At 42.8% G+C, this 13,969-nt stretch overlaps 1 protein-coding gene across 3 annotated transcripts in view; it reads right to left on the reverse strand.

The window, feature by feature from the left end:
- PDLIM1 (PDZ and LIM domain 1) overlaps window positions 1-13,969 on the reverse strand; it is a 44,671-nt gene that overhangs the window by 19,554 nt on the left and 11,148 nt on the right. For all 3 annotated transcript variants that reach the window (XM_050339410.1, XM_050339417.1, XM_050339400.1), the window contains exons 2-3: window positions 11,708-11,859; window positions 2,777-2,861 (exon numbers count right to left, since the gene is read on the reverse strand). In XM_050339410.1, the coding sequence (XP_050195367.1) occupies window positions 2,777-2,861; window positions 11,708-11,775 (153 nt within the window). In that variant the 5' untranslated portion in view covers window positions 11,776-11,859. The remainder of the gene's footprint in view (window positions 1-2,776; window positions 2,862-11,707; window positions 11,860-13,969) is intronic.

Raw genomic sequence — 13,969 nt, forward strand, 5'->3', positions numbered from 1 at the left:
GTTTTCACTGGCCAGCAAGTTAAAAAAACCTTAACAGCTCAGCACTGCCTTCGAAGATTCAGCTCTACTCAGAGCTTCAACCAATCCTGTTGGAAAAATGAGATCAGCATCTTTGTGGTGAACTTCATAGCAGTTTGCCATGTTGGTATATATATATATGCACGGCATCTTCTGCCCTCTGCTACTGCTGATGTGCAGCAGGCCTGGTCAAAACCCCTGCTGATGCTGCAAAGGCACAGCCCCACAGCAACCTGGCCGACACTTGCCACAGTCTCTGGCAGGAGTCAGCTGCTCTGCTGATTTTATGCTCCAAGTAGACAGACCTCACTACAAACCTTACCTGCTGCACTCAGCTACTAAAGGAAATGGGTATATTTAAAAGAAAAAAAGCCAAACAACAGCCTACCAAACAAAAAACCCAACACCTTAAAAGTTGATGGTGTTCACATTTTGGCACAGCAGATTAGGATGTTTGGGCACTGTTGTGCAGTAAGAGTAAATAGGAGCTTGTGGTTTGGAGACAAGATACATGTCCCCTCGCACTGCTGAATTCCTGTCTGAATATGTGGCATGCAATGCCCTTTAGAGGAAAGCCTGTGCTCTGAACAACAGCAAGCCCAACTCACATAGCCAACTGCAAATGACTTGACTGGCTTAATTTTAAGGAAAGGAAGAAGAAAAGGCAAGACTTCTGTGGAATTTTGAATGTTCCTTTTACACTAGGAAATAACTCTTTTAGTATCAGCCATCAGAAGGGGTCAAAGCCTAATTTTCAGGCAACAGCTGATTCTTGGTACAACAGTAAGACAAGGGTCACTGATCAGAGAGCTTTGCAACAGGAATCTCTGTTTTGGATTGTCTGGAATGTCAGTTTTGCATCAAATTCTCCTACTCAAATCAGTTACACGTTGTTACCAACAAATTCAGTTGTGCCATACTTAAAAACTAGTAGTATGAGGATATCTATCCGATGGCCAGAGCTAGAACAGGACTACGACTGAGGTTAGGATTTAGGAGGGGATATATTACACCACCAGAATTATTGCTAAACCTTGACTAGCCTAACCTTCATGAAGTCCTTTACTTGGACTTTCAGAAAGCAGGGCAAGACTATAGTTAAGGTTGGTCTTTCTCACCCATACTTCTTTCTTAGTCACAGTAAGATCCCTGAAAGAGTCCAGGGCTGACTCACATACAAACACACCACACAGAAGGCAGCTGGCTAAAGGAAAGCCATTGATTAGGGTTAAAACTGACATAGAAAGTGAGTTTAAGAGGTGGCATCTGTTAATTATAATAGCCTATGTTCAGTAGTTGACCAGCAGTGGACATGTATCCAGTGACCCAGGCTGGACTGGAAAGAAAAGTGCAGTGGTGGGGCAGCAAGTGACAGGAGGGCTGCAGCATCAGGTTTCTTGCTGAAGTTAACTAAACTTAGTGAGCTACTTTAATCTCCTTCTTGAGGCACGTGTTGTGCCCTATGTTTAATTTTAGTGCATTTAGCTAAATTCTGGTTAGTGGCTGAGCTGGGAAATTGGTCTCTAAGATCGAGTCTCCTGCTGAATTAAATGACAGCCCTCTGCAGCCTTGAAGCAAAGCCTCAGTGCTGACTCTGCCCCACTACTTTGGCAAGAAATAGTCTCCAAGACTCAAGGCTGAAGCAGAGCATTTCCAAAACTTGGGCAGCAGAAGACAGACCAGATCTCAGCTCAACAGTGTCACAGACAGGTGTCACCACATGGCCCCAGCTCAAACTAAGTCCAAATGGCTCAGTCTCACACTGTGCCTTGGCTGAGTTATGGAATACCTGGAGAATGCTGCAGTGAATTCTTAAGCCAAGCAACACAGAGCAGCTCGATGTGAAAGGGAGCATGGACAGATCTCAGGCCAAGGTCTGGGCAGTGTGTTGCTGCACATGTGCTGCTTTAGTTTCAGGTTCTTTCCAACTCAAACAGCAATATTAGAGCTTAAATAACTGCAGAGTCAAACTAGTTGTATAATCTATTTATTTTGCTAGAAAGACTCACAGAGGATGTGTGCTAGGGCCAGAATCCATGTCACTGCCCTAGTGAAAATCCAGATGAATACCATTGATTTTAGTGTAGTTATTATAGATTTTTGCAGTGTAATCCTCTAAATCTAGTCCAGGTGATGCCCTTGCACAAATCACTGTTATTACTGTATTTACTTGACAGAGGCAGCAGACCATTGAAGCAAGGCTGTCAATAGGTTACAACTCCAGCCTCCTAGACAGAGGCTACAAGATCTGCCACAGAGATAAAAAATGTAACAGGCTGGAGTATTTCTCTTCCACTTCCTCCACAGTTAGACTGCTAGTAAGAGAAAGAAATCCAAACCAATAGAAAACACTGTAAGACTGAATAATATTCCTTGTCAATCAAGATTTTTCTACCCATGAAAATCAACTGGCTTAGCATAGTAGCAATGATTTACTGAGCCACAGCTCTACAGTGCCTTTTGTGCCTCATGGTAGGTGTGAGCATACAGATGGCAGAGGATGCCCCTGACCCAACACACCTTACCCTTGGCAAGGTATCTCACTCGCTCTCACAGCACCAGGTTTCTCACCATGAGGGAGGGAGTCTGTCTCTCCAGGTTTCCAAGGTTCACATGACCCCTAGACGGTATGGGGCAGGGTGTAATCCCCAACAGGATCAATGGAACAACACATGCTCAGCTCCTTGGAGGATCAGGCCAGGAACTGCTCTTACAGGAGTAAGCAGGAACAAGAGCATACAGTTACTCCATCACTTACCTGAGGCTCAGAGGTCAGATTCATCTTATAAGGATGCGTCTTTCCCTCCTCGTTTACAAGTGGTGACCAGACTTTTGCCTCTGTTCTGCAACATAAAAATTTTGAATAGTTAATCTGTTTTCATCAGTGAGCATCACAGCTGTTATTAAAAGACTCAAAGTTAATCAAATTTTCAAACGTTTCCTCAGTCTCTCCTATATAGCACTACCCCCCTTAGGGGGGATGTAGACAGTCTCATTTTAGGCACATAAAGTGGATGACTTAGATATGCTGCATGAGATCCTTGGAGAAAGGCAAGATCTCAGCAGTGACTGTCCTGGCTTACCCTTTGTGAGTCTATGGGCAACACACCCAAGCATGGGCTCCAACCCAGGCAGTGAAGCTGGGGGTTACCCAATAACAGAAGCTGAGGATACTCCTTAGATGCAGATCCTTTAAATAAGTAAGACAATTAATATTGCTATGTGTTTCAGCTTTTACAGGTAGCCAGGGAGAAGAATGATTCTTGTGTTTATTGACCATATAGAGAACATTTTCTTTTTAAAGTTAAACTGCCTTAGATAAACTAGAAGTACTTTTTGGTTCAAGTCTCCAGAGTTTTCTTCTTATTTATACAGTGGTATCCATGCTGAACAAACAGAGGCTTTTGGGAATTATCAAAAAAAAAAAAAAAAAAAAGATTCAAGCCTGCAATGGGACTAGGAACTGAAATGACATCATGTGTCAGAGAAAGTCTACATAACCTTTACTGGTCTGCGGTCTGACCCAATTACTCACAGCAGCCTGAAACACAAGTCAAGATCTGCAACTAAAACCAACTGCTTTTACTATAATCACTTTGGAATTTTGCTATGTCCCAAAGAATGACAAACAAGTGGGGAGGGAGCAGCAGAGTGCTTAGATTTGCTTGAGATACTTTGTAGGAAACATATACTACGTACATTTCTCAGAAGTACAGACAGTAGTTAGCATCTCAAATGGACTAAAAAGTGCCACTGTTCCCAAACTTTTTAATAGTAGGGAATGAGTGACTGCAGTACTGCTGAACGAAAACTGCTGTTCAATGCTAAATATTGCATCATGCAGCCCAGATGCCTGATAAACTCTTAGGATGAGGTTTGAAAACCATGACTTGTTTTGACAGGAGCCCCTTCTGGAATCTGAAACTGCAGATAGATGTACTTCCCAGATATTTGTGGATCTAGGACCAGTTAGGATTTAAGTACTTAGTTAGCAAAATAGGAATGATTACACTGAGAATTAACTGGGTAACTGGAAAGAGACTTTCGAATTAAAGAAAGAAGACTAGAAACAGAAAAGACACATAAAACTGACAAGGATGGAGAAACAGAGTATAGAGCTACCCAAGATAAATTCAGTCTGGTCTGCAACATTACTCTAAAAGCCCTCCAAAGTCACAACATTTTTTAAAGAGCCCAGTCTTAGCTGTGATGCACATTCTGTCCTTGCTTCTAGTAACCTGTGCTTTAAGGTACCTGAGAAACTGGCAGTTTTACCCAGATTGTGGCTATCAAGCCTCACAAAGTCACAGCCATCTCGAGGATGGTTGTATTTTGCATCAGAAGACTGTATTTGCACATAAGGAAGCAGCCTGTTGACCAATACAAAGCCTTATTCCTTTGAAGTGTTTGGAGATCATGTGTGACCAAGTTTCATCTCCTTTGAAAAAACAGCAAAGTATATGGAAATCAAACACCCTGCCAGTCAGGCTGTAAGCAAATGGACTTCAGCTGGAGATGAAAGAGCAGCTCAGAAAGTGTTAAACACTTCAGCTGATTTCTAGCATAAGCATCCCTGTGCCAGTTCTCACAGCAGTGATTCAAGAACTTTTGAGGTAGTGTTTTCTTTTACAGCAGTTTAATATTATCAGCTTTCAGAAGCACCAGAAGGCTTTACTCAGACTGAAAAAATCAAGTCTAGAGCAGGCCAATGTATGAATACAGAACAGAAATTTCCCCCTAGGCACTTGCTTTCACCCCACTGCCCCTCACTCAGTGAGTTTAAGGTGGCACAGCATGTTGGTCTCCAGTGCAGGGGAGGTAGCTATGGCCAACTACTGCAGCCAACAGAGGTTTTGACCAGATTTTTCTCCCTTATTTATTAGCAAGGCAAATAGCTCAAGTTTGTGTCCCAGCCTGCTGCCATTCTGATCTGTCACTGGATATAAATGGAAGCAGCAAGGTCACTCCAAGCTTTACTTTCAATCCAGTTTAAAAAGTTATCCAAATAGAAAGGTTAAATAGCCCATGCATCTGTCCCTCTAAGGCAGGGAAGATAAAGCTTCCCTTTGTCTTCACAACAACTGCAGCAGAGCCCCTCGGCCACTCTCAACAGCCCATTTATGGCCCCCGTGAAACCGCAAAGAGGAGACAGCTTTGCTCCCCCTGGCTTTACACCAAGCAGGCCTTTCAAGGCATGTGGTCCGTCCCACAGCACCGCCTGTGGAGCCCACAGCCTGTAGGTTTTAGGTAGGACCACTGTGGTCCCAGTTCTCAGCAAGGGTTTCCTGGCTCTGCTCCTGGTGTCAATGCCTGTAATTCTACAGAAGTGGTGGCAGAGGGAAGAAAAATAGCACCTAGAATGTGACCTTATGTCTCACTGCTGGCCCAGGGCTTATTTTCTGCAGCACTGGGAAGTGTGGGCACCGCAGCAGGGCAGATTAGACTCACCATGCTTGTATCTCATCTGTATGTTTTCATATCTTATTTGTATGAATCACGGAACAGGTATCAGAGCAGATAGCCAAACCCAAACTTGGTAACAGTGCTTCCAGTTTGTAGCAGGTTGCTACTGGTAATGGTTTTCTGGAGGATTTTTTCCCAAATTTGGGTGAGAGGACCCCCTGTGGAGGGGCTGGATGTCCCAGGTAGCCTGCTGGGGAATGCCACCCTGTCTGGTAAAAACCAGCAGGCTTCAGCATCCTTACTGTACCTCAGAGACTCCTGATAAACTGACGATTGATTTTATAATACAGTTTCTAATGCATATTCTTTCAAATGAGACTCCAGCAGAGATCAATGCTCAAACACGGCAGAGAAGACAAAAACATGACATGAACAAGCCTGAGAATTAGTGTCAAGCAAATTAATTGCAGACACATAGATATACAAACTTCTTCATGTTTGAAGTTTACATTTACGTGCTGTTTCCTTACTACAGGATAGAGAGTAACCAAGACAGGGCCAGGAAATAAGCCATGCATTTGTTGTTTTACCCAGACACAAAACTAAGATCCGAGTTTAGAAAGAAATTTCTCCCATGCTAGTTTGGATGGGGAGGTACTGGTATCAAGAGGAGGAAGGAAACTGCGTGCAAGTCAAGGCAGGAATCTGAAGAGGTATTTATGAAACACAACCTTTTTCAAGCAACTTGGCTTGAACACAGTGTAATATAAGCATTACGAGAGCCTAGATTTTGCTAGCAGTGTCTTTTCTGTTAAAAGTTGGGCCATATCTTCAAGAGAAAATTCAGAGCTGGAAAACAAGGGTCCAGTTCTGTGTGCCAGGAACTGTGTAATTTCCATAGAGAAGAAAGGCACATCTACATTCCCATTTCAAACATTAGGACGGACACAATTAAGAAACCAAAGTAGAGGATAAACCCCCAAAGACTGTAAAGTCTCTTGTGCAACACAAAGTTCGTCAGCTGAAAAATGAGGAAAGATCTAAAGAATTTATCTTCCACCAATCCTGTCACCAGAGTTTTAGACAGGCATTTTAAAAATGTTTAGAAACTAACTACAAGAGCTCTCAGGCTACCAGGAAGATACCTTTTAACCAGCCCTTTAGCTGCAACAGCTGAAAAATACATGCTCTTGGCCCTAAACACGAGAAGTCACCTTTAGCAACAACCCCTTAATGGACATATTCACTTTGGCAAGCAAAACTGTACTCAGGCTGCATGCAGTCCACTGTCAGTTCAAACAGCAATGATAGTCACAGCTCCCTAGAGACAGGAGGCCCCAAATGCAATTTCTCCATGCATGGCCCTCTTGCATTTCAGGTGTCTCTTCACACAACCACTTACACGGAAGAAGCAACAGAAGTTTATTACAAGCAAGTTCATTACAGAGCTACAAAAGATAAGACACACCTGACACTCAGGTTCACACTGCTCTTCCACAAGCCAGCTGCAGAGTTAACTATTTTTACCTTGCCAAAAAGTCTGTTAAATGCCAACAAATAGCTATCTTGACTTGCCAAAAATCACTCTGGATGTGCCAGTTGTTAGTAAAAGCTGCTGGCATGCTCCCAGGAGGACTGGGAGCACCACACTGGCCATGGAGAGGTTGTGAGCAGCAACTCAGGGTCAGGCAACCTGCATGCCCTTATATAGCTGCACACTGAGCAGCTGGCTTTTCCCAGGGCCAAAAGAATTATTAGTAAGATGACAGAAACTGGAAAACTCTCCTTGGCAGGGAAGCAAAAAAGCAAACCTAAATGAGTCAACGGATTCCACGAACTTCCTAGAACACAAATTTGAGCCTATTGTGGCTTTGTGCAACTAGTTCCCACAGCTCAGATCTGGGAACACACGGAGCAAGCAAAAGTGCAACCAAACCTATTGAATGAAATGTAAATGGGCATCACACATGTGCTCTTTTCTTCTTCATAAGCATCTACACATGATCCTTTCTGGCAAAGCATTTAACATGTGCTGGTAGCAGATCTGACTTCCCTAATCCCACCACTTTTCAAAGAACAAATAAATAGCTTCACTCCTTGGCAGAACTTTTAGCAAATTAAAAGACTGTTTTGCAAACAAGAAAGGTGCATTAATATATTATAAGCTGGCAGAAGAGCTGCAGAAAAACAGCTTGGAATTTGAGGAAAATGACAGCAGGAGCTGAACAAGAGATGACATGTTTGGAATCCCTTCTCACAAATATTCCTCTCTTACTGCCACCCCCAAACTGCCTCCAGACACAAAGGGAAGGACAGACCCACTATAGGAACACTTATTTTTTTAAAAAAGCAACATATAAATATATAATTTATCTCTGAGTTGCCTCAGGGCTGCAGTTCTACCACCCATTTGGAGACTATAGCCACAGGCAAAGAGCCATTTGTTTCAGAAATAATTTTCACCTGTGCCGCAGTGAACATTTGTCTGCTGCTACATCTGCAGCTACAACAGAGCTCTGTGTCAAATTCATCATGAGCATTTCCACCGACACTGGTGATGCCTGCAACTTAGGCTACCAGGTGTGTTTTGTGGTAGGAGTATTTGTTCCTCCTGCACCTTCCTTTCTTTGAGTGTTCTTTGTAAGAACAAGTGTCTTACCCAAAATACACTATATTTCCACAGGAAGGTGATAGCTTTCTCCTATATTTTGGACATGTCTTGCTGCTTACCCCCACTAACGGGGTGCAGCAGCCTGGGACAAAACTTTGCTCAAAATGTCAGTGCAGTGATACACACGCTCTACTTGGAAAAAAAAAAAAAAGAAACAAAAGCAAAAGGAAATGAAAAGGAAAAAGAAGAGTAACTCTTCTCAAAGACTCAAGATCCCAAACTTAATTATTCCTATGAATGAGAAAGGCTGTAAAATCTCTCTGAATTTCTCAGTTTAGCAACTAGGTGGGCTTGAGTTGACTGAAGCATACTGTCTTGAGCTTGATTTTATACTGTTGAAGACAATAATGGAACCTTTACTTTGGTTTCTTGAAAACTACATTTCTCTAAAGGAAAAAGCAAAAGGAATGAACAAACACAGGCTCAGAAAATAGCGGGGAGTTGCCCAATGCACTAAGTTCAGCAGGAATTTGGTATATGCACCAACAGTATTGAACACCCACTTTCAAGGTAGAAAACAGACCTTTCCAACTCTGTTCACACATCAAACAGCAAAGCAGTGGCAGTGCCACTTAAAAAAAGAGTATTCAGAGAAAACAATTTGTGGTTGAGTTTTAAATCCTAGGAAATTAAGAGATTTGCACCCTTGGGTGAAAAAGCAGACCAGGCATGTTTTCTTCAGCTAGAATTTTGATGTATTTTTAATGGTGACATGTGTTAGACTAGATTTCCTGCCTACAGTCTGTTTTGAAATATTTTTCGACTGTTACCATCGTTAAGAAAAATACCGAAACAGGAAATGTTGGAATGCTGTTGATACACACAATCAAGTATACAGTGCAAACAGCATTTCCTTTACCAGAAGTGTTTAAGTCCTTTCAATTCTCTATAATTACACTTCTCTTAAATAATCATTAGTACAGCCAAACATGAAGACATCTTAGCTGCTTGACTACCATTAAAAGAGAAGAGGATTGCCTATTTGGAGTACAAACACATTTAAAGGTTTTTTTGGTTCACAGAAGAGCCCCAAAAAAATATAACCATAATACAATACTTCCATAAAACACTCTCCTAGCCTCCAGCTACTTGCAGTTTAAAGGCTTTGTGCAGCAGAGATACCTCCATTGTATATATCAACCTTTATAGATTTGTCTACCATTAATTCACCCACTAGGCTCTTGAAACCACATACACTTTTCACATTCACAGCACAGTAACATAATGAAGTCTTCACTGTCATGATGGTGTTGATCCTTTTGTGGAACTGAAACACCTGATGTGATCTCAGACCTATGTCTAGAATCTTATCTGGCATAACCTTGCTGCCACTCTGAATGCAGGTTAGAGAACATTTAGCTTGAGTAATTATTTAAATGAGTAAACACTTAAAATTCATCAGCTAACAATTTAAAAATCACTAAGGATTTATGCTTTCACAAGACATCTCTACAATGATGAGTAGAAAAGAAGGACTTGAAGACTTTTCACTCTAGAAAACCTCGCCCAGCTGGGCACATCCTCAGTGCCAGCTGTGTGTGATGCTCCAGCCCACAGAGCTGCTGTCCTGTCAGACCAATGGTCTGTGCCAGCACAAGCTCCCTGTACAGCTAATTTGGGTAATGAGCTACAACTGCACAGCATGGAGACCACAACCTCAAGTTGGTGGTGTTGAAGTGCAAATTATATACTTTCCTTTTCATACTCAGCCAACTACTCTGACCACTGAGTACAGCTGCGTTTAGGACAACACAGTGGAGTGGGGACCTAGAAAGAGACAACTGGGCACTAGAGATAAAATATACTCAAAAGAGTACAACTAGGAAAGACAACATGATGAACATACATTTTACATAAAGCAGTGGCAAGCAGTCAGATCATTGCTTTCACATCCTTGCAGTCTTGACAATCTTCTTGGCTACTCTGTCATCAATACTCAGCAATCAGTACAGCAGCAGAAGAGCCAGCACACGCTCATGCTCCCTCATTGAAAGGAGGTCATGAAAGAGTTGAGCTGTGCAAACCCAAAGCCTCTGCACAGTTTTACACAGCTGCATATCCAGCTAGAAATCTCTCCCTGGGCAGCTTCCACACCCAAGGCCAATGAAATGTGCATGGGGTAGCTATAAAGTTAATGACTTTGTAATTAACATTAGCAAACACATTTTACAGACTCAATGATCTGTAAGAGTAAACTTGCCTGCAGGCTGAAAGAGCCCTTGCCACTCTTCCTCTCTCCCAGCCAGAACCACATGGCACTGGTTTGTCAAGTCAAGCAGCTGGATATTTCGGAGAGGAAAAGAAGCACTCCTTTGCAGGAAGATTAGAGGCTGCCAAATTTGAGGCCAGTACGAGAAATTCTGGGGTTAACAGGCTGCTGCAAAGCTCACCATTCATTCACACTGCCTGCACTGTGATCTGCTCTTCCCTCTGTGAATTCCCTCAATGAACCATCAGGCTTTTTTTGGCCAAGACCCATTGCTTCTTCCTGAACTGGGAAATGCCTCCTGGACTCCTGGCATTGTCCAAGCTGTGGTAAAAGACTTCTGTTTATCACAGAAAAGCCCTGAACAACTGAACCACTGTGTCACTCAAGGCATGCTCTTGCACTCCTTTTGAAAGCACTTCCTCTGCATCTGCCCTGAAACTGATGGATGGTCACCCTGGGGGAAGGTAGGCATGGGAAAAACTCACTCCAGATGCCAACACTGTATCTACCATCTGACTTTGAGAAGTGCTGGCACCCATGGCTGCAATTCAAACCAAAAGGAAGGATAAATACCCAGCATCCTCAAAAAATAATAAAAAACAAACCACAAAAAAACTAAAACAAAAAATTAAAAACCAGGCTCCAGTTCTTTTAAGCAGCAACAGGTCAATGCAAAGCAGACCCCTGCCTTCCCATCTCCATTTCCTCTCTTCACAAAGATGGTCCAAAAATAAAGCATAGTTAGGGAAAGGAATGAAGCTGTCCATTTCTCTGCAGTTCAAGATAGTGGGAAGGCTGAAGTCAGCCTGTGCTCTACATTAGTGACAGAGATTGTGGCTCAGCTGTCAGCTTCCTTTAGTTTTTCAGGACTTGGAGAGACTGATGCCTAACAGGCACCTCGCTGCACCCTGGGTCATCACTGTTTAGCACTGACAGTGCTGTTTGATCAGGAGGCTTCAAAATGTACACTTCTGAGTCTCTCTGTGCCAGAAACCAGGCAATTAATCACTTGGAACAACACAAAACCATATACTTTAACTGCTAAATCAGAGCAACAGGAAGGAAGGTCATCTTGTACCTCCTCTGCTATGAGTGAATTTTTCATGAGACCATCTTTGATTTCTTGCTGTCAGGAGCCACAGAATGAGCTGAGAGACTCTGTCACAAATTATCAGCCAATTCCTCACTTGAAAGGTTGCTTTTGTAAGGTCAAGTGCAGCAAATGCAAGCAGCATTAGGATTAAAGGATGAAATGCAGTTCCCTCTTGCTAGCCAGCACCTGCCAGACAAAGCACTAAGAGGTCAAATTAAACCAGTCAGAGAGGTCTACTGTCAAACCAAAACACAGCTACTGCCCACCCTGCAACCCTCCCTCTACCCATCCCCATTCTTGCTCAGCAACGTACCTGCTGACTGTCAGAGTGAGTTCATCTGTGCAACCCTTGATTTTGTTCTGAGCCTCAAGGTGCGTCATGTTCTCTGTGTTCACTCCATCGATGGCTATGATCTGGTCTCCTATACACAAGTTGGCTATTGCAGCTTTGCTACCTGGAGTCACCTAAGAGAAAACAAAAGGAGTAAATGGACTTTTCAGTGAGGAGCTTTCCACAGCAACATCTGAAAAACAGTTGGAGAAGTTGTGGTTTCTGTCACTGGTACCTGGAAGCAAAGAGTTGAAAACTAAAGTAAATTCTCAGCAGAAATCTATCTGGGTCTATTAGATACCCCTCAGCAACAGTTAGGGGTAAGATTTTTTTTTTTTTTTTTTTTTGTCACCCACAGATATAAATTTGGAGAGGAAACAACAGGTAATTTTTTTTTTAAATCATATTTTCACTCAAGGCAATTGATTTCATGCTAGAGAGCAAGATCATCCAGAAAGCAACTCTGTGCTGGACAGAGAAGTGCTCTCTGGAACAAGGTGCTGAGGATAGCCAGAAGTCCAAGCCTCTAAGAGCAGAGGCGACAGAAAAGTATCAGACTCACTGCAATACAGTCAATGCCAATCACAAACACCTTCGCCTGCATCATGATCTCATCTGTTTCCTTCCCTGGAAGAAAGGTTTGGGCTCAAGATTTTGGATTGCTTGTTTAGTTGTAATAAACTGGTTTTGCCCAGGAACAGGTGCAACACTCACTGACTCCAGCAAGACCAATCCCAAAGCAGTGCATGATCTAATGAGCAGAATGGAAGGGAAAAAGGCATCAGAAACTTCATCTTTAAACCACAAGCTGACAATAGTTTTGAAAAAGTAGAAGCATCACCCCCAGCCTGATCACAGCTCACCATGATACTGTCTGCCACATTACATCTCCCTTTCCTCTCCATGCATAGTGCTTTGCTTTCCAGATACACCACTGCATTGCTAAAGTGGTGCTGTGCTCTGCCTGAGAAACGACCGATAGAAGGTGCTTGGGGTAATCTCATTGAGACCCCACACAGAAGACACTATGCAGCAATGTCATTGCTATGACACTACAAATTAAAAAGTCCCAGCTAAAACTTGGCATTTTCAAGAAAATCAAGTAAATGGATGGCTCATTTTTCCCTACTTCTTTTAAAGATGTGTCCTCTTAACAACTGAGAACTCTTCAGGCCAAACGTACTGCTTAGGTGGAGGGTGAATAATGTCATGTTTGTGGCTTTGCAAGCACTATACAAGATTTTGTGCAGTTTTAATGACTTTGTGGAAGGATTGTAATGATTTCTGTGGGCTTTCATCAATTATTTAATAGGCAGAGGAAATGAGAAGAGTGCATTGCTCCCAGACATGAGTACATATTAAAACATGCCTTGCAGCTGAGACATACCTCGTTTATGAGTCCACTGCAAGTGGTATTCATTCTATGCATTCATGCTACGTTTCAGCATGCTGGAAAGCAGCTGAGCAAACCCAGAAGAGCTGTCAGACATAAACAAACATTGTTCACAAGATTTAGAGATCCCTCCTAATGTGGGTTTGGTTGGCAAATCACTGCCCTGAGGAAAACACTCCCCTTCTAGAAGTGTCACACATTAGCAGCAATTACAATTACTGTTTTCCCTGGGCTGAAACCGAGGTTTTCAGCACATCCCCTCACAACTGTGGTGGGGGTATTTTCCCTAACCAGAAGAAAGATCACAATACGCTTCTCTTTTTTCACCTCTCTACTAGGATAGTATTTCACGAAAAGGGGAAGGACACAGACATGTATCACAGCTGTCCAAGGCTGACCAAGGTGTTCAACATTAATCCAAAGAGCTTCAGATGGATCAAACAAACAGTGGGTGTCTACCTGCACACCACTTCTAATGCTGCAAGCAGTCTATGAACTGACAGAGGAAGTACTGCTGAAAAGACCAGACAAGGCACCAGATGGATGTAGAAAATCTGCTTTAAATGTCAAGATCATCGCCTCCCAAGCTGCAGCCCACAGCTGACTGGTGGCCTATCGAGGCCACTGAGTGTAATCTGCAGCCACTCTACTGGATGCACTGCCTTGAGGGTACCTTCTGTAAACCTCATGACAAGGTGTCATGGTTCAACCCCATCCAGCAACTAAGCAACACACTTGTTAACCCCCACCACCAGCAGGACCAGGGAGAGAATTAGAAGAGTAGAAGTGAAAAAACTCCTGAGTTGAGATACAGACAGTTTGAAAGGTAAAGCAAAAGCTGCTCATGCAAG

The sequence above is a fragment of the Myiozetetes cayanensis genome, unplaced genomic scaffold, assembly GCF_022539395.1.
Source record: "Myiozetetes cayanensis isolate MyiCay16 unplaced genomic scaffold, myiCay2020 scf10, whole genome shotgun sequence".
Taxonomy (NCBI): domain Eukaryota; kingdom Metazoa; phylum Chordata; class Aves; order Passeriformes; family Tyrannidae; genus Myiozetetes; species Myiozetetes cayanensis.